The 20,629-nt window shown below is 40.7% G+C and overlaps 3 protein-coding genes across 10 annotated transcripts in view; 2 read left to right on the top strand and 1 right to left on the bottom strand.

The window, feature by feature from the left end:
• The first annotated feature begins 542 nt into the window (after positions 1 to 542).
• slc25a4 (solute carrier family 25 member 4) lies at positions 543 to 3,635 on the top strand. Its single transcript, XM_066718215.1, has 4 exons — positions 543 to 743; positions 1,922 to 2,408; positions 2,614 to 2,754; positions 3,026 to 3,635. The coding sequence occupies exons 1-4, from the start codon at positions 633 to 635 to the stop codon at positions 3,181 to 3,183; spliced, it is 897 nt and encodes a 298-aa protein (XP_066574312.1). The 5' UTR covers positions 543 to 632; the 3' UTR covers positions 3,184 to 3,635.
• Positions 3,636 to 4,769: 1,134 nt separating this feature from the next.
• On the bottom strand, positions 4,770 to 16,305 carry cfap97 (cilia and flagella associated protein 97). 7 transcript variants are annotated; one of them, XM_066718203.1, is made up of 7 exons: positions 16,218 to 16,305; positions 15,307 to 15,370; positions 12,741 to 13,791; positions 12,415 to 12,477; positions 11,664 to 11,932; positions 5,777 to 5,927; positions 4,770 to 5,349 (listed from the first exon to the last, which is right to left on the bottom strand). In XM_066718203.1, the coding sequence occupies exons 3-7, from the start codon at positions 13,750 to 13,752 to the stop codon at positions 5,234 to 5,236; spliced, it is 1,611 nt and encodes a 536-aa protein (XP_066574300.1). In that variant the 5' UTR covers positions 13,753 to 13,791; positions 15,307 to 15,370; positions 16,218 to 16,305; the 3' UTR covers positions 4,770 to 5,233. The 7 variants fall into 7 exon arrangements, with proteins under 7 accessions (XP_066574300.1, XP_066574301.1, XP_066574302.1 ...); XM_066718204.1 differs by having other exon boundaries at positions 16,175 to 16,260; XM_066718205.1 differs by lacking the exon at positions 16,218 to 16,305 and adding an exon at positions 15,999 to 16,161.
• A 552-nt stretch (positions 16,306 to 16,857) lies between these two features.
• snx25 (sorting nexin 25) overlaps positions 16,858 to 20,629 on the top strand; it is a 55,090-nt gene continuing 51,318 nt past the window's right edge. For both annotated transcript variants that reach the window (XM_066718201.1, XM_066718202.1), the window contains exons 1-2: positions 16,858 to 17,184; positions 20,202 to 20,286. In XM_066718201.1, the coding sequence (XP_066574298.1) occupies positions 16,858 to 17,184; positions 20,202 to 20,286 (412 nt within the window). The remainder of the gene's footprint in view (positions 17,185 to 20,201; positions 20,287 to 20,629) is intronic.

Raw genomic sequence — 20,629 nt, forward strand, 5'->3', positions numbered from 1 at the left:
GAACTTGTTATATATATATATATATATATATCAATTATATATAAAAAAGATCCCTGTGCAAGAATACAATGGAAGTAAAGCAATGACCAGAAAGTATATGCTTTGTTTCAAGTGATACGGTAGCACTATCAATATGTACATGTCACAATCTAATTTCTGACCTCAAGATTATAGTATCTAAAGGACTCAGAAAGTGGTTCTCTGCTGCATGTTGGTATAAGTTATTAAGGACATGTTATTTAAGAGACATCGAGAATAGATCACACAAGCTTTAAAACATGCATCTTATATTGGCTTCCCAAGTGTGGTTACTTTGTGACCTTTCAAAAAGAACACCCTTTATCTCCAGTTGACACACGTTCACTTTTCTCTGCCCTTTAAACGTCCCCGGGGTTAATCTTGCAGCCCGATTTAATAAATATGGCGTTTGGCTTGAACTGTGACCTGGGAAATGCATGTAGCGGCACCAATGTGAGGGTCCGGCCGTCTGTCCGTCAGCCCCCCTCTCGCGATACAGCGCCTGTATATATTGGGTTGGACGGGCAGCCTCGTCCATTGAAGGGACACCCTGCTACCAGCGCCTGCCTGGGTGGATACGGGCACCTCTAATCTAGCCAGAAGAAACAGCCAACATGTCGGACGCAGTCGTGAGCTTTCTGAAGGACTTCTTGGCAGGTGGTGTGGCCGCGGCCATCTCCAAAACCGCTGTTGCCCCCATCGAGAGGGTGAAACTGCTGCTGCAGGTGAGCACGCTGGCTTAGACTGGACTTGAGGGCGAGACTATACCAAACTCTATTCATTAAGCCCCTGCACAGTTTTGACCAAAAATTGCAATATGATGTATTACTTGTTAGTTATTATATATGGGCCAAGTGAGTGAGTGCGCCTCTTGGTTTTAATGGATTCAGAGCTATAAATGGATAACTGGAGAACTGAAATGTTTTCAAGTAGCTATAAGAAAGGACACAGCTGAAGCCCACTCAGGTGCAGAAGTGGACACATGCGCTGTCCCTCCTGACTAAATAAGGACACTTTTCTCTTTCGGCACCGAGCTGGTCGCTCTCCATGGTGCTGTTTCGTGCATTCGCCCTCAGAGGTGCGAAATTGGCTGGAGGATAGATTTTGGGTTGCATTCATACAAATTCAAATTAAAAAATAAAAGATGTGCGGTGTTTGGTCCATCATATTTTTGTCTCACACATTTTTCTTGAAGTATGTTTATATAATATAATATATATATATATATATATATATATATATATATATATATATTAGAAATATTCAGTTCTGCACGTTAGGTGTGAGTTGCCTTACTTCTGAAGTGATTTTACGCACTACTTGAAATCCTTCCAGGCAGTCCGCCGACTCTTCAGATACGTTGGTGAATGTGTCTCCTAACTGCTGTAGCGTCTGGACCCCGTGTGCGCTCCTAAAATTAGCCCCTGAGCATTACGCATGCAACCTAAACCCAAATATCGAGTGACACAATATTGAAAAATCAGGGGACAGAGGGACAGAACTTGTACTTACAGCAAATATGTAAATAATGTCGTAAAACAATGTTAGAGGAAAACAAAGAGCAATGTAAAAGCAGAGCTGACAGCAATAACCAATACTTAATGCATGCCCATCTATTTTTTTAAGTGTGCATCCATATATATATAATATATATATATATATATATATATATATATATATATATACAACTCTGGAAAAAATTCCACTCCAAGTTCAGAAATCAATGTTAAATGGTCTCTTAACTTTTTCTAGAACTGTATATATATATATATATATATATATATATATATATATATATATAGTTCCCACTTTCTTAACCACAAATGTATCCATTTATTGTATGCTCGCTTTTGATGTTTTGACCTCCTTTTGACCTCCCTGTGCCGTTTTGTTTTGTCTCCAGGTCCAGCATGCGAGCAAGCAGATCACAGTAGAGACCCAGTATAAGGGGATCATGGACTGTGTCGTGAGGATCCCCAAAGAGCAGGGCTTTATTTCCTTCTGGAGAGGTAATCTGGCCAATGTGATCCGCTACTTCCCCACCCAGGCTCTCAATTTTGCCTTCAAAGACAAGTACAAGAAGATCTTCCTCGGAGGTGTGGATCAGAGGAAACAGTTCTGGCGCTACTTTGCGGGGAACCTGGCGTCAGGTGGGGCCGCAGGGGCCACGTCCCTCTGTTTCGTGTACCCACTTGACTTCGCCAGAACCAGACTGGCGGCCGACGTTGGCAAAGGTGCGAAGGAGAGAGAGTTCTCCGGTCTGGGCAACTGCATTGCCAAGATTTTCAAGTCTGATGGCCTCAAGGGGCTTTACCAAGGGTTTAACGTCTCAGTTCAGGGGATCATCATCTACAGGGCTGCCTACTTTGGAGTCTACGACACTGCTAAAGGTAATGGCTGTAATAATAACAATAACATAAATAATAAAACTAGTAATAATACACTACATTACAGTAATGATGTCAAAAGATATTTTACAGGATCTAATACTTGGAAGGTTCGTTGTGAAGTCATGATTGTACAAAATCGTATTCTGATGCATTCCTTGCCGCATCTAATTGGACTTAATAACTTCTTACCCCCTTTCATTTTCAGGTATGATGCCAGACCCTAAAAACGTACACATCTTCATCAGTTGGATGATCGCACAGAGTGTGACCGCAGTGGCTGGGCTTGTGTCATACCCCTTTGACACGGTCAGACGTCGTATGATGATGCAGTCGGGGCGCAAAGGAGGTGAGCAATCAAAGTAGTACTATGAAATAAATAGGCCAGTGATGTGGGAGCTATTGGTTAGTTTTTTTCACCCAAAATATGAAACATATACATTCCTAAAAAGTCAATATCAATATCAATATGTGAGCAATGCAGCAGCAGGTATTATTGAACTGTTTTTGATGTGCTTCAAAATTGCATATAAGTTGATTACTCAATTGTTAGCGTATTGTTGCACAACAGGAATTGATCGTTTTTGAAAATGCATTAATTTCTTTCTTGTTTTTCACAGCTGACATTATGTACAAGGGCACAATTGACTGCTGGAAGAAGATTGCAAAAGATGAAGGCTCCAAAGCGTTCTTCAAGGGGGCCTGGTCCAATGTGTTGAGAGGCATGGGTGGTGCTTTTGTATTGGTATTGTACGATGAGATTAAGAAAGTTGTCTAAACATGAATAATCATTGCACCAAAGGTGTGTTGTGCTCCTCTCTCCAGTGTCATTATGGGTAGATGTGAGGGAACCAGCCATAGAGGAAGAAGGGACTTACAGAACACAGATTGTTGACCTTTAGACCACAGAAGAAGAAAAACATGTACTTAGGTTACAGAGCCATTTTCCTTTTGAAACTGTACATATTGCACCAAATTTCTCACAATTGGACGTATTGCTTGTCTTTTAGTTCTCTATTTTTTTTTCTTTTTTTTTGGTCTGAAGACTGGGTGTGAATTGCAGTTTGAAAAAATGCTACAGTGCAAAATGTGTAAAGATCCTAGTGTATTCCTTTATATTAGTTAGTTAAGTGGTAGGATTTGTGCACAGCAGTAACTGCAGCATTGTTTCAAGCTGATGATGTATTCTTTTAATATGGATGAGATTAAAAATGCCTCTAATGATCTCCACCTGGCCTCAGCAATTGTGTGTTTCCTCAATCTTCCATTTCAGGGGTGAACGACCCTTTTATCTTTGTTTTGATTTTGTTTTTTAACATATTTTTGTTTGTTTTTTTGTTGAGTAAACATGCTTGCACAAAATACAAATACATCAAAATCAAAATACATAAGAAGCAATACGAAATATAAAATTATATAATTCTAAAGGGTTGGAGATCTTATAGACTTTATGATGAATATCACTGTACATCAAACAGCCAGTGCATTTGCACTAGTCTGGTGCAATCTCACAGTCGACCTCTTCAAACTGTAAAGTATTCTAGGTTCCACACTTCAAAGTAACATTTTAGCAGCCGTCAGCCCCGCAAACAAAAGTAATTTCTTCTGTGGACTACACACAAAAAGATAATTATTTCCAAGCTGGAGTAGAACAAAGGCTGAGAGGTACCTCTTGGTTAAAACCATAAATACTATATACTTGACCCAGGGGTTGAGTGGACAAAGAATGTGGCCTTTACAAATCGTTGGGATATAGCAACAGAATATTTACATTATTGATGATTAATTTTAATATTGCATTTGATCTGCCTGGGTTATAGAATTGTTATTTGATCCCAGCGGCTACTGTAAAGATCTTGTATTATGGAAGATAAAAGGCAGATACACATTGTCCATCCACTCTGCATGTTGTCATTTATGTCTCTGAAAACATCTGCACTAAAACCACAACCCTCTGTGGAAAGAGGTGACTTGGGGCAGAGAGGTCTCTCCTGATCAAGGTTAAATTTACAGTTCCTTTGCATCCAACCAATAGCACCCTCTACACACAAAATTCAGGATAAAAGAGGTGTACAAAAGCCTGGAAAATCAGCAGGCATGGTCCCCACAGCCTCCAAACATTATATCACATTCAAGAAACTGCAGTTTTTAATCACCTGTAGTACGTTCTTTCCCAGCTTAGAACTCAGCTGAATAACTCAGTTTGTCTGAGGTGATAACTATCTCTATCTATCTATCTATCTATCACTCAAGAGGAAGGTGGAGGATGCTTGCCTCCTGATAACTCACTGAAGATAATGAACATTATAGTTCTTTCACAGATTCACAGTTGTTGAGAACAGAAAGCAGGTGCTTTGGCATATGTGAGAACAACCTGAGATTTTAATGATGTATTTAACAAGAAGCTTTATTAACAAACAATAGCAATACACCCTGTCCACAATATCAAATATAAATCTTTTGCCACATTTAATATACAAAAAAAATAAATGGAGAATGTATAGATAGATGTACAGATATGTATGTATGTACCAATGCATGCATGCATGCATGTGTGTGTGTGTGTGGTCGAGTTCAAAGCTTTGCTGCCTTGGGAATGTAGATTCTTACCGAGATCACTTGTTACTTCACAAAAAATGATTACTACAAAGTATGCAGTGAACACATTAGCAATCATATCCATTAGAGAAAGATAAGGAGTGTTTCTGGAAATTAACAAGATACAGATTTTTGCCCACTTTTACTGAAGCGCCACAAAACCTATGTGATGTACAGTGAAATAAAGACGCACTCTGTCCCGCATGCACTGAAGAGCACAGACACAAATCTCAGGACCAGGCCGTTCTGGGTTCAGTGACTCTGGGCTTGGGGACAGCGGTGCTGGACACAACGGCTGCTCTGGCATTACGGAGACTTGAGGCACTACATGGTCTTGAAGGCTTACCTATGGAGAAAAGTAAAAACAGACTGGATGACAATCAGGAATACATACACTAGTGGGTCAGGGATTCATTGAATGAGTAAGGGCAGTAAATAGGTTTGTTCTAGATTTGGTCACATACTTACTATGCTAATTATTAGCTTATCTACTCACACAATAGTTGCAAAAAGCCCCCATGCATTCTGTTACAATGAAAGTCTGCAAAATTTGAGGAAAAGGTATTAAAACAGGTGGTCTTAAACATGAGTGAATATCGGACAAACATTGGAGTATCAGGCAATGTCTCTCAGATATAATGCATAGCATAAAGTTCACACAGCAAATAACTTGGTAGGACCCGAATCCCCTACAGGGCAAAGGGTAAGGCTGAAGTCTGAATACAAATCGAGAAAGCCATCTCTATGGCTCCACTGCTGCCCCGTGCTCATACCTGTCGAGCCCCCCCTGCTGGCGGACAGTCTGTCGAGTCTGGAGGGAGCTGCAGAGCCATTGAACTGGGCCTGTCGCTGGTAGTCTGCCAGCTGCTCGGATCTCTTCATGCCCACCGTGGGCTTCACAGACTCCAGTCTTTTCAGAAAAGCCTAAAGACAAAGACAGAGAGGCACTCATTGCTATACAAACAGATTGAGAGACAGGAATCAGACTCCCATCACACAGCAGCTTGAGTGTTCCCATGTTGCAGACAGCTGTAGGCTTTATACACTATTCCCACCATGTCTGTCTCTGCAAGTTTTACTCAAGCCAACAAGCTTGAAATATGCATTAGTGAAAATTGGTTCTCACAGTTGCACAACCTGGAATGGTTCAAATGTTTCTAATTTCCACTTCCCCATCACGTATTTAGATATTTAAATATTTTATTTGTATTGAAATGAGTTTCATATTAACAAGGTGGTTTTTATAATTTGCAGATGCTGCACATTTAAAATAAATCAAGAGTAGTAAAATTAAATAATGGATAATGCCAAACATCTGCCACAGAAGGGGAAAGGAATTAAATAATTTAAATGGCACTTTGGGTGGTGCGAGTTACATTTTATGAAAAAGAAAAGCATTAGCATGATTTGGATAGCGACTGATCTGTCTCTCTCACTCTATATTATTTTATCCTATGAAAACCTTACACATTTTTATTGTTATTTTTTAACTAACACAGACAGTGATAGCACTCTATGCCTGAAGTGTGTTTGGCCATTAACAGCTTTGGCACGAGCTTTTTTAAAACCCCAATCCCCATTCACAGGCATTTTCTGGCCAAAAGCCATGACCTTGTACATTCAACCACCTTCCTCGCACAGATCCTACACTGAAAAACATCTTACAAATCAAGTGTCACATTAATAAAAGCTAGTGAATGTAATTGTTCTGTAGAAATACATTAAAAACTAAGATCTAAATGTGTATCTTATAAAGCTCACTAGATCTACTTCAGAAACTCAGATACCATGTCATCTAAAAGTTACAAAACAAAAAAATAAATATACGATACTGCATTGCACGTGTCAATTTATACAGCACACATATTAACTTTGGGTCATACAAAAGCATTGCTAAAAGTGCCCCATTCAGTGTAAAAATAATTATTGGCTATTATTCAAAACGTCACAAGCCTCAGTCTGTTCAGCGTCAAATGGAAATACCTAGGTAAGCAGAAGCCATAGGAAGCACTACTGCTGGAAATAGACCAGGGATAAAGTTGTGCCATTCCTAAATATGAAATATAAGTACAGCCTCCAAATGTCACTTCACTGTAATGTGTAACACTTGATCACACTATGTTCAGAGACAGGGATTGTGTAACAATTTCATTAGAATACAATCTAACTGGTTAATATTGAACATAACCTTTCACCCTTATCTCCAATTTGAGCACCTATCGCCATTTATCAGCATTTTACACCTAATGACTGAATTAAAACAACTATTACTACAAAATGTTCAGTACTCATAGAAACAAATTCTAGGTTCACCACTACAATAATATTATATATAGAATATTTCTCTCAAATACAGTTATAGTAAAAAGTATTCACACTTTTAATGTGAAACAATATTTAAGTAGTCATTTTGTCAATGGAATAATATGAGATCAATGGCAGCTAATATCACCCCAAAAGGTAATTTCAATCAACTAGAATCTTTTATTTTCTATAGACTGAAGCAGTGTTCAACAAACTCGGTACACATGTAGCGCTTAATTAACAACATTTACTAAATGAAAATCGCCAAATAGTAAAGTTTCAAATCAAGGAAATACTTTTGACAACTGTATGTGCAATGCTAAGGGCATTTGGTTAGGGGTCAGGTGTCACATTCTGTGGCTCTGCCCACATTAAGTCAACAGGACAAATCCCTTAACACAGGCAGGTACACATCAGTGCACTGTTAGCAACAGACAGAGACTTCACTACATTCACTGGGATCAATCAAGAGCAGGGATCTTATGGTTTTCATCCCAACTTTCAACCAGCTCTCATTTACATACTCAATCCATTTATTTATATTAGTCAAAATTAACCTAATCTTTAGTCATTGACACACATCCAAAGTATTACCTGGTGTGGCAGGAGGAAGCACACAGACTGCTGTTATAGCCTTTAGACTGTACTCCTTTGTAAAAGAGGGTTTCAGTTTCTGTCCAGGTTCCTCAGTGGAAACCACCCACCTACACAGAGCCCTGTGCTAACTCATGAGCATAGAAACTGACATAAGAGACTGGACACAAAAACACTAGGCACAAAACAGCAGACACAAACACATTCAAATCTGTCAGACAGAGACTCATGCAGGGAAAACATTCCAGTGAAAGGTTAACCCAAAGTGAAAACCACTAGAAGGAAGAACAATAAAGCACCAGCTTCTGCTTTTACATAGAAAAAATACACTGAAATTGATTACATTTTCCGATTGCCGCTTTAGAATTTAATTTCAATCACCACCCAGCAGAAGATAAAAGTGAAGTGCTCATTACAGGCATCCCACAAACTTCCTGCACAGCCACTAACACAACTCCCAACTCAAGGCAAAATAAATGCGTTCACATGGGGGCAGAGAATAAAATGATCACATACGGTATTCAGTTACCATGCTCTAAGAATAGAAATCAATTTTAGGGCTGTACTCAGACCATGTGACAAATTATTCAATCTGTACAGCTCTCTGTTGCAGAGAGAAAACTATCAAACAGATAAATAAAGGAGGGCTTTACTCACTTTATTCTAAAAGTGCTAAAAGTCAGTGTATGCTGCTACATGTTGATTAGTCACTGAGGTCTGGCTAAGCTGTTTGGTCGAGGCTCTGTGGGCTTTGTGGTTCACCCAGGGCTGTGCCCTCTGTACCGTCAGCTGACTGCTGCTCCAGGCACCTGTTGCCATCTATTTCTGTTAAGCCGTCTCTACTTTCACTTCTCTGAACTGCCTCTTGTTACTTTCTCTACACAGATTGAACTGTGCGAATGTGCTGTAACAGCACCCTGTCTTTAACAGTACCGCTGTCACTGTGTGCATTATTTACAGCTCAAATCATTATCAGAATCCCTTTGTGAGCGCACCAGAGTGCCTCAGTGTTACAAGAACCTGTCCAGGGCGCATAATTGACCGAGCACTGTCGGGGCGGAGTGTGCTTTCCTCAGACCCTGAGGTTCAAAAGGTGCCCGGGAGCTCCGTAGTGTGATCAGTGAGAGTTACATTTGTACTTCCGAAAATGTTAGAGCTGTGCTGTTTTAGCGCTGTGACCTCGTGGTGTGAAAAGAAGTGGAGATGACTTGTTTCTGAGGACACATGTAAGCCCTTTAAATCTCTCCCGTGTTATGTCAAGGCTTATAACGATTGGTTGATTAACAATTGACAATTCCAAAGAGGGAGAGAATAAAAATGTATAATAGACCTGCATTGCAGACACATACGGGTACAATCATGAGCCATGTACTGTCATTCAGATTTGGTTTGAGAAAAACGGTTTCAAAAGCCTATACAAATCACCCCCGTCTCTTCTGGTTTCTGTTCCAGTCACATACCTAAATCAATCTTTAAGGAAACAACATCAAAAGTTTCACAGCTGACAACGATGAATAAGGTCCAATTTTGTTTCAGCGACCCATTTGGTAATGGAATAAAAGGTGGGAATAAAAGACAAGCAGACACAGCAGTCCTCCAGGGACAGGGTTTACACTCAGTGCATCAGGGTGAAGCTATTTTCCTGAGCGTGTAAGAAACAGGGGTGGTATTAACGCAGACTGTTATCCACAGGCTAGGTGTTGCTTGCTTGTCAGACATTTGTGAGCAACTGAAACAACCAATACTATTATCAAAAAGGCACAAAATGGGAGAGAGAAATATGGGAACGACTGCTGTGCAGCTTTCCCAGTGTAATAGGCCCTCATACTGCTCTAGATGCTTTCAACACAGCAAAGGGAGCAAATTATAGATAGAGATAAACTAGGTAATTATTCATACAGATAAATCTTCCTTTTTAAGTGCAGTATTAAATCGCTGTGATCTAATGCAATAATGGAGCCTCCCCTCAAGGTGCACTGGAATATATTAATACATGCCTGGCTCACCTAATCTATAGCCAACCTGTTCTATGGTAACAAGAAAACACCCCAATGACACAGACACAGTGGCTTTGGCTTTCATTCTACCAGAGTTCTTAATTAGTTAATTAATTATACTTTACTAGGTCTAATGCAGGGTATGATTTCAGGACATCTCTTAAACAGTCACGAATTTGGCCCATTGAGAACTGGATTTAAAAATAACCGCCATTGATGTTTAATGCAGGCTGAATGTGGATTAGAAAATCGCTGGGGTTTTAATAAAACTAAATTATTATTATTATTATTAATATGACAATTACAATACATTGACTTCTCTATGGACAGATTTGGGATTATGAGTGAAGATGTCAAGGTGCCAAGGGGAGTGAAAGTAATATTGGATCTAAAGAACCATCCTGACAAGACTGATTGAACAACACAAGCCCCCCCTGGTGGCTATTACTAAGAATTACACACTTTTCAAGAGTACTGTACCATACATTTATTGATAACACATCATACCTCTGCACCCCTGAGGAATTTACATCTGCTGATCGAAAGGAGGTGACAATTAAACATTAACCAAACGCAGAGGAGACTTTGGCTTGATTCTGCCATGTATAACAGACATGGGAAATGCGGTACAGGAATGTAGTGCACTGTGATTACTGAGCTATAATTAAATAATTAAACAGAGAGACTGCTAATGTTCTGTTGTGTTCAGTGAGAAGTAGCACAGTGCTGGGGAATTTGACTTATTCTAAGAAAATACAATTCCCATTGTTTCATTATTGCTTGCTTTCATTATTGCCCAAATAATATTAATATGATTAGGTTATTTTGTAGCACTGTGCACAAAAGACCAATTCCTTGCAACACTAAGTAGTACCTTTTTTTTTTTTTAATGATCATTATTATTTGGTGTGGCACGGTGGAGCGGCGGTTAGCGCTGCTGCCTCACAGCTCCGGGGTCCTGGGTTTGAGTTCTGGCTCGGGGGGTCTGTCTATGTGGAGCTTGCATGTTCTCCCCGTGTCCGTGTGGGTTTCTCTGTTTTTTCAAAATTGCCCTGTGTCTGTGTCTGTGTGTGTTGCCCAGTGATGGACTGGCATCCTGTCCTGCGTGTATTCCTGCCTTGCACCCTATGCCTGCCAGGATTGCCCACGACCCTCACCAGGATAAGCAGTTTTGAAGATGGATGGACGGATGGATTATTATAAACAACAATAATTAATTGATTTTTTGAAAAGTTATGAGCATTTCACTTTGGCTTCACTGGCTATTCACTTCCCTCCCAATAATAATATTAATAATAATAATAATAATAATAATAATAATAATAATAATAATAACAATTGCTGCCAAAAGAGCTTCCACTAAGTATTAACTGACTTATCCAGTTACAATAAAAACATTTTCCTTTAACAAAGTGGAGTATGGTGTGTAGATAAGTGGAACAAAATCCTAATTTTAAAACTCTGACACAGCAAAATGTGAAAAAAACTTCAAGGGGGTGTAGACTTTGCATAGGCACTGAATCGGTGCCTAACCTTTGGTGTATTGGTGTATTGTAAGTTTGCTTTACTGATGAGTTACTGTCACATACTTCTCCGTTTTACACTAAAATGGTTGCCAAAAGGGCAACATACTCAAAATGTCTGGTCTTACTCCTGAGTAAATCTTTAAGCAGCTTTGGAAAATCAGGTATTTTCGATGCAAAGGTAAAAAATCCGACTGTTCACTGACTTACACCTGTGAGGTCAGATATTTAGAGATACTCACCATGTTTTCTCTCTCGATCCTCTGCTGCTCTCGCTGCCGATTGAGTGCGGTGTGGTAGAGCTTGACCGGAGAGCCAGTGGGCTTTCTCGCGGTGGCACTTTTTATCCTGGGTTTGGGAGCCTGTCTGGACAGCTCTCTCAGTAACCTCTGGTTCTCCCTGTCGATGCACCTCACCTCCTCGTTGCTGAACGAAAAATTCTTCCTCGCTTTTCCTCCGGGAGAATCAATCACCAGGCTCTCCTGGGTCTTCTTCTCTAGGCTCATAAAAGCTTTCCAGAAAAAGATTCAAACACTTTACTAACAACCAAGTTATTGTTACATACAGAAAAAAATACAATGTTTTTTTAAATGTGTACTGAAGTTTCTTCTGTAAATATACACTAAGATTAATTTAAGGCTACTAGATTCTCAGACAAGTTGTCTTCTTGTGGTTATTTTGAACATCTTGCTATCAATTGTTCTTAATTTTTCCCAATGAAATTGAATATCATGGGAAAATGTCAACAGGTATATATTGCCAAACACTATTTACACTACAGTGTGAACACTGCCATCAATTCTGAAAGTTGCTTAACTTTCTTTATTGTGTTTTCCTTTCTGTTGTTTAGAAAGGGCAAGAATAGTGTACATTACTACAGGTCATTCAGTTCATTTTCAGTCCTGGTGAAAATGAAGCCTGTTAAGGGTGCAAGACAAACACAGCATGTGAAGATCAGCGTTGTGTTTGCAGATGACAGAAGCATACGCGTACAGCAGCAATCACGATCCGTCTCCACTGAGTGAGAGCAGCTGCTGGCAACTGGCTGCCCTCCATCTGAACATATGGGGAGAAATGTCAGCCTATTTTCCCTTTCAAAAGCTGCCCTTCAACACCAGACCATTAATTATGAAATGACCTGCTTTTGATCAGTGACTTTCCATTACGTCTCATGAGAGGAGAAAATATAGCCTACAGAATAATAAAGTATATATATTTAAGTGGCCCAAGTGGATCATTAAGGGGATCATTACAGATTCAGAACTGAATACAAAATATAAAAGAAAATAAATATATAGATATAGCAGAATTAAAAGTACCTTTGAGAAGCTGATTAAGATCCAAGGCATCATTTAAGACCTTTTGGCCATGCCTACCACCAATCTCAGACTCTACAGACTCTGAGGATGTATAGCTCATGTGGCACATTTCAGATCTGGTTTTGCCCGTCTTTGGGGGGCTCTTCTCACCTTCTTGGTCAGGGCACCAATCTGGAGCTTCCCTGGAGAGGTCCACACTGACGTTCTCCTGCTTCCTCATGGCTCTCTTCTTCAGGCTGTCCTTCACTAAGGCTAGATCGAAGGACTGGATGGGGCTGATGTCTGGAGTGGACAAGGGAGACACATCGGTGACTGTGTCTTCCGATTCGTCTGGGAGCCGTAGTCTCTGCTTCCTGGCTGCCAGCCCATATCGGGGTCGGTGCCGCGGGGATGACACGGAGAGCAGGCCCATCGGCTTCCTCTGGGGGGACAGCTCCGGGACACAGCTCCCTGCATCGCTGCTGGAGCTCTCCGACTCCGAGGGGGAAGGAGGGCTGTGGGTCCTGAACTTAGTACAGGCTTTTTTCACACTGCTGCCAGGGTGGGCCGATCGACATCTGGCGTGCTTCTCCTCGCGCTCTGCCTCGCTCTCGTCTTCGCTGCGATTATAGCTGTCTTCTTCGTCCGCCTCCTCATCGTCGTCCTCGTATTCCCTCTCCTCGGTGGAGGAGCCAGTGGGGATTCTGTGGGGGATGATTAAATGGCGGCCAGAAGCACCTTCCAGTTTGCCACTGCTGCTGACCTCGGATCTGGCCCCATAAGAAAGTGAAGAGGAGGCACTCGAAGGGCGACTCAGGTCCTCTTTGAGCGAACTGCTGCCCTTCTCCCTCTCCTCCTCTAAGGAGCTCTCTCTGCTCTGTGCTGACCCTCCATTGCTTTTCCCTCGGGCCTCCAAGGGCTTTTCCTCATGAATATTTCCACTAACACCACCCCTGTCCTGGCCGCCGTCTTCAAAATCACTGTCAAAGAAAGCGTGGTCCACTTCTCCCTCTAAGTCTTTGGGGCTGTACATGATCGGCAGCCCACTTTCGCCACTCAGGCTTTCAAAAATCTAAACAAAATATAGGAAGAAAATAAAGAACAATCAGTTTCTGATTAGTACAGACTCAAGAAGCAACTCTGCAAATCTTCATTTTAATTGGACTAATCCTGGTTAGTTCTGGTGATGTGGATTGTAGTCTACCATTGGCACACCTCCAGAAAATTGCACAGGCAGATATAAGCATGCTGAGCTGATCGTTTTAATGAAGAGAAATGATGACGATGATGATTCATGTTGATAATAGAGTGGGATAAAAATATACCATGTTGTCTAACTATGATTCATCAGTTGCGGCAAGAAAGCTGCTGACCGAAGTGTAGGGAGAGTGGTCTGAAAAATCACAGTGGGCTGTGACAAAGGAACTGAAATGCAGGGCTGACAGTTCTTAGCTCCTCCACAGCATCAACACACATGATCCAGAGCATGTTTTTTATGCCACAAAGCACCAGAGACACAATGCCAGGCAACACAGAGATTTGAAAATGTTGATTCTCTGATTCCCTTAAACACCGGCACATTAGAAAATCAGAACGAATTTGTCTGAATGGAGCCTTGGCCATATTCAAGCCAACTGTGAATTACATAACTAGCACTGTATAGAAGAAATGTCCCGGTCCACAGGACATCACATATGCCTACTGATTGTACAATTTTGTTATTGGCTGGTGGGTATTTTTATACGTCAATTATTAATCCTGATACCTCCGAGTTATAAATGATTTCAGAGATTTCTCATGATTGCAATCTCCTCACTTTGAATGGATAGGATTTGAAGCACAAATCCTGCATTGTACTGTCAATTCAAAATGCTCCATCTTTCACTTATGGAGATGCTACAGCTCTAACCAGTGTTTATTCCACAGCTGTCATTGATTTTGATTTTACAGAGGGGGTAACATTAAGCAGCATTATTAACAATCTCTAGCCCCAGGCTTTCATAGCAGGCAACCTCTCTATATTTAAAATCCTTAGCGACACTTGAGCCGGTTAAAGTGTGTATGTGAATATTTTCTCTAATTTCGCCTCTTGGGGCTAGGCGAGTGAAGTCGATCAAATGCACTGTAATTGGACGTTACTGTCGATTTGGGATGCTATGCAAAGCAGGCAGATTTGACTAAGTCTGAAACATGAAAAATACTTCCATCGACTGAGAAATGAAAGAAATGAGACATGTTGATGTTCCTGTAGCTGACACCAGAGAATACCTCGACCTTTTGCTCAGCTACTACATGGCTAAACAGGATAATTGGGCATTATTATAATATTAGTCTTGCAGTGTTTGAAGCCCACTGTCAGAATTACATCACCATACTGTTATTTACACTAGCCTCCAACAGGAAAAGCCCAATTGCGAAAACAAGTTTAAATGTCATGTCGTAACGGTTTGTGTTCAAGAGCTGCCATCACAACAGTTAACTAAAAGAAAGCGGTTGCATAACCTTAAAAGAGGTATCCTTAAAGCAGAATAAAAATAAATCACATATGCATCAGCCATCCATTTTTGTGTTGTAGTATCCAGCTTACCTGTCACCCGCGTTGCTACACAGTGTGCTGTCAGAAAGATGGCAGAGCTGTAGTTGAGCACTTCCTGCAAGAAAAGAGGACACTATCCACATTATATATATATATATATATATATTTTATATATTGCAGGACGATAATGTTACCTTTGACTACTGATAGAGACTAATGGAGAAGTCTCTTAACGGCATTAGCAGCGTCAAAAATAAAAAATGAGCTACTGTGTAACTACCTAACGTCACTTCCTGACTCCCACAGCTCTGCAGCTGCGCAGTAAAGGCAGCAGATGGCGCTGGGTGTAAAACTGAGGAAACATTTAGTGCAATAAAGAAACCTGTTTCAGTGGAAATACTAAATAATGCACACAGTAAATATATATGTCTTATTGTTACATTGTTACAGTTAAAATGTTGCATTACAGTTGAAAGCAAGAATTAAAAACAAACACAATAGCTATAAAAATCAACACAATCCAGATACACGTGTGCAAGCAGGGCTGTCATGTCAGTGTTCCCAATTTATATTTAGATGTTTTCCATATTTGATTAACTTGTCAGCGCTTGGCTTAGATACACTGGGTCACAGGAGGTTAATTGTATAATAAATTAAAACCGAATACACAGTTAAAGAGTGTGTTCAAATCTACGAAACATTACAAAAATAATGCCATCATAAAAATGCATATGAATAAAAACCTTGTAGCAGCTTAATACATGCAGCAGATGAATCGTGATGGGATATACATTGCTCCAGTTACATCAGCTATGAATGTAATGCTATTCTTGGATACTTTGTCGACTATATACTCCGGATTCACCAGTCACTCCCTCCTATTTTGTAAGTAAAAGTAAAATAAAATAACAGTACAAACGTGGACTGTGCAGTAGCGAAACGGCATGGAAAGTGGCCCACACCTCCGCGCCGCCAGACACAAGATTTGTTTCCTCTCGGATTGGTGAATATGCTGGACTAAGAAATGAAACAGGAAACTCCGGGATTGAAATGGTCGACCATCATCATGTCTCCCTCAAACTCAGGTGCCCGTGGCTCGGTAAAGGCTCGGCGGAGAGCCGGGGCTTGACTCGCACCTTGTGCATGATATAAAAAGCGCCCGCTGGAGGGGAGACAACAGAGGGAGAGATCGAGATTAAAAATTAGAAACGAAAGTGGCGTCCGGCTTGATCATTATTAACTCTTGGTTTGCGGGAGCGCGATTATCCGGTGATCTCCCAGTCCGTCTCCACCTGCTCCTCGTCTGCCTGGTCCCCGGGAGAGGAGGACACGGATTTAAAAGCATGGACAGACTATGACTTTCATGAGCCGTGGTACAGAGCAGAGACCCACAGGCATTATGAACTGCAACTCCCAGCGTGCGGGCTCAGAGTCGGGGTTGTTTTTCCTGGGATCACGGTGAGGTCTGCAACGACACCCTACCTGCTACGCCGTGCTATCGTGGCTCACAAACGACACGGCTTGTTATGAGCCAGGATCGCTCAAATGCAAGAGGAGTAAGGCCAGTCTTGTCGTTTTGGAGGAAATGTCCTTTTCATCAGCATGCATCCTGATGGCAGCAGTAGCAGCAGCAGCCCCGATGCCTCCATGCCCGGCTCCCCTCCCGTCTCTCCGTCCCGGTTTCTCCTGCCCGCCACGGCGCTCGGGGTCGGACTCGTCGCGGCGGCGCTCCTGCACTTCGGGGATGGAGGAGGCATCACCCTAACCTCGGTCCTTTTCAAGCTCTTCGTTTACTCCTCCTTCGCCTTTCTCTGTATCCTGGTGGGGACCTTTGCGCTCCTGGTCAAGCAGAGCTCTGCCAAAATCTGCAGGTTTGACACGCTGAGGACGACCAGGACGCACCTGTTGGAGCTGTTTGTTAAAGTCATGGTAAGGGCATCATGCTTTTTGCAGGGATTTAATTATGGAAGTTGCATGGTGGCAGTTGTGTGTGTGTGTGTGTGTGTGTGTGTGTGTATTCATGCATTGTTTGTTTTAGCTCAGTTCATGGTGTATGAGTTAACTGTAATGTACAGACTTCTTCTTGTACAACATTTCACTGTTCATTGTTTAATCAGTTTGCCAGAAAGAGCCCTGGTATTCAAGTTAAGATGTAGGCCTACCTGTAGAACAAAATATAAGATAATATAAGTTTTCTGCTACTTCCAAAAATAAAATGATATTTTTCCTAGTGGATCAACTTATCAATAGTTTTCCATTCCTTTCCTCAATAGTTTCACTAAATGTGTTTAATGGGCCTTTCTTGGACAGATATTTGAAACTTGTTCTGGTTTATTTGTATCACAATGAAACAGAATCGTTTTAACTGTTTTGCCATCCATTTTTATGTATAGGCAATCCTTGTCTCTGGTGTGACTAGTCTTCCAGAGGTGAACAATGAGGTGCACTGATATGTATCACTGTTGAGCATGAAAACAAAGATGTGCTTCTGGACACGTAATATAAAAATGTTGTCTTTATTCTTGCATGTGCCCTGCATATCTGAAAGTTTTCAAGCTGTATATAATCAATAATTGGATTGATACAATCACATTTCCATGGTTTAAATCTAAACAAAAAAGTTTTTTGGCCTCTTAATGTCATGTTTTGGGTGGAAATGTTCTTTGTTGACTCTGAAAATAATGCTTTCCTGCATAGAAATTGTATGTATTGTGCAGTATTCAAGGATCATCAGTTTAGATAATATTGCAAGCAAATTCCTCCTAGCAGAGGAGCCCAGTCACTGATACTCCAGATGCCCCTCTTAGACTGACAGCACTATTTCTTTTTGGGGACAGCCTCTTTCTTTTGGTTTCGTAGCATACCAGCCTAGGGCATAGTCTGTGTTTTCTACTTGCAATATGATGTGAAGTGATGATTTATCATTTAAAGAAGCAGATTCACGTTTTTCTTCACTTATGAATCCAGATACCTGTGTTTGAGTAGCGCTTTTCCGTTCATTGTCAAAAACAGGAATTGTAAATACTGTACTATACCCATTGTTAACTTCAGAAACAACACTTTATGACCCGTTCCAACCAGATAAGGTATATAGTCCAATAATAATAATAAAAAAATTGCTGCCCACTCATGTTCTTTTGTTAATATGTGGAACCGCACAATTGACATTTCAGAGACTATGAACCTGTCTTGCTGTGGGTCTTGAGACTAATGGAGACTGAAAGGTGGATGAATCAGCAGCCTGTTCATGAAAAAAAATCGAGACCTGAATTCACTAAAGGGCCAAATGGGACAGAAATCGTTCACATCTAACAGTCGGTAACCAAATCAGCCTTGCTAAAAATTGGTTTATTGAAGAGGCACATATCTAGTCTTCCCTCCCTTGTTGTTGCTCTGCACACAAATAAAATCAAAAGCCAGTATCCAAGCAGACATATTTCAACCAGAGAATAAGCAGTAGTAAACCAATCAAATCAAATAAATACACCGAATCTAAAGTCAACACGTCAACAGGCATCATGTAAATCAATGTTTTATCACCGTGTGAAATGTAGATTATGGGGTGGCTTTATGTGAAAGCAACTGGAGAAAGGTGCTTGTTGCATTAAGGCTGTAGTGCTATCCCCCTCTCTGTTCCTGTTGTTCCAGAGGGTGCTGTGCAGGTGGAAGGAGCTCATTGTGTACCATGCACACAGAGGACTATGGGCAGTGTGGTCTGTGTGATATTAAGTTCCCAGAAAACATTTGTATAATTTATTTTCATTGTAATGCTTACTTTCAAAGACAAAACCAACATGCATGTGCCCTTAGCATGTTCTAAGGATCTAATGTCACTGGTAATACAGGCTAAGCTGAAGAATAGATGTTAATTGTATGAAAACACTATTCAAAGGTTGGAATGACTTAAAGCAAAATAATGTTCCATTTGTTTAATCATTGATTTGGATGCTTTACAGTCCGCTTCATTTTGATCTATACTATTTGTAGTAATTCGTTTATTTCCATATTAACTAGCCAGTCTGTTTAAGTCCGAGGTATTGTGCATGAGGATGTATAAAGTGCCTTTGGTGTTTGGGGGGAGTGAACAGCAATAGGAATGTGTAGTTCAGTGAGGGTTTTAACATTTGATTTTCAAGCACACTGAGCAACAGATTAATATAATTGAATATAGTTTCCTCCTCCTGATAGTCTGTATGTGACACATTTTGGTGTCTCGGCACAAAGACTCTTTCTCTTGCTTATTTCAGGCCAAACTTCCTAATTGCCAGGACTTCAGACTGATCGTAATACAATCCCCATTACTGAAATGTTTTGATTGCAGTTTGTTAAACTTGCAATAGAAAATGGTTTGAACTGAGTGTAACCCTTCATAGTCGTCACTTATCCGATTTTAGAAAGTTTTTAAGACCAGGTATTTAACTCGCATATGAATCTTCACCCTTAACTTATGTGGCGAGAGTTGGAACTCTAAATTACATAGGCCTATATGTAATATAAGTAATCATACTGTACTTTCCCAGTTTTGTTTGTGTTGTGGTCCTAACCTCATAGATTTGGTTTACAGCTCTGTTGCCATCGCATCAAAAAACAAACTGTTCTGCACTAGACACCTCGGCTTCCTAGCACAATGATTTAGCATGGTTTTGTAACATGCTTGTTCACATCACTGTCTAATTGACAAAGTTATGGAGATGTTACAAGCCGCTGGGAAAACTACGGAGCCATGAAGCATGATTTAAAGGATGTTGTCAGGGTTGAGGAAGCTGGCTGGAGCGGAAGGGAAACCGATCTGAAATATTCATATTGAATGCTTAATGCCTAAGAAAAGATCATGTCGTCAAGGTGAACGGTAAATTAAGAAGATTGTGGAGGTTGTTTTTGTTGCCTGTCTGCTGTTTTTGGGAACGTGTGCTTTTGAGTGAAAAGTGATGTTCTCTATGTTTCAGGGCCAACTCGCCGGGCCGGTGCCTGAGTCCATGCAGTTGAGAAGAGTTGTAATATCACACAATGTTGACAAGGCCCTCAAGGAAGGTAGGTTTCACATTGCATCTTTTTTGTATGTAATGCCATGAATTACTCCATGTATTGCATGTCCAAACACAGATGGGCTTGAATAAATACATCTTGGGCCTTTTTTCCAAAGTTGGAACAGGATTAACTAATGTCAAAGGGCAGTAAATCTGTTTGAGAGTTACAACAACAACACTGCTTATATTGTCTCACACAGATGGTTGGGAAATGCCACTACAGTTCAACTATAGGTCAATATAGGAACTGAGACTTTTATGAACATAGTAGTGTATATAACATTTAGTTTCACCTTATCCTTAAGGAGACTGTGGTGAAGACCAAATGAAAGATGGGTTTTGGAATA

Source organism: Amia ocellicauda, chromosome 12 (assembly GCF_036373705.1).
Source record: "Amia ocellicauda isolate fAmiCal2 chromosome 12, fAmiCal2.hap1, whole genome shotgun sequence".
NCBI lineage: Eukaryota > Metazoa > Chordata > Actinopteri > Amiiformes > Amiidae > Amia > Amia ocellicauda.

What these genes read in the sequence shown, in the direction of transcription:
- slc25a4 (XM_066718215.1), top strand. Translation starts at nt 633, where the DNA reads ATGTCGGACGCAGTCGTGAGCTTTCTGAAGGACTTCTTGGCAGGTGGT. An exon ending in GGGTGAAACTGCTGCTGCAG is followed by an intron (nt 744 to 1,921) that starts GTGAGCACGCTG and finishes TTTTGTCTCCAG; the next exon opens with GTCCAGCATGCGAGCAAGCA. An exon ending in GCAGTCGGGGCGCAAAGGAG is followed by an intron (nt 2,755 to 3,025) that starts GTGAGCAATCAA and finishes TGTTTTTCACAG; the next exon opens with CTGACATTATGTACAAGGGC.
- cfap97 (XM_066718203.1), bottom strand. Translation starts at nt 13,752, where the DNA reads ATGTACAGCCCCAAAGACTTAGAGGGAGAAGTGGACCACGCTTTCTTT. An exon ending in GACGGATCGTGATTGCTGCT is followed by an intron (nt 11,933 to 12,414) that starts GTACGCGTATGC and finishes TTTTCTGGAAAG; the next exon opens with CTTTTATGAGCCTAGAGAAG. An exon ending in GGATCGAGAGAGAAAACATG is followed by an intron (nt 5,928 to 11,663) that starts GTGAGTATCTCT and finishes CTTTGTCTTTAG; the next exon opens with GCTTTTCTGAAAAGACTGGA.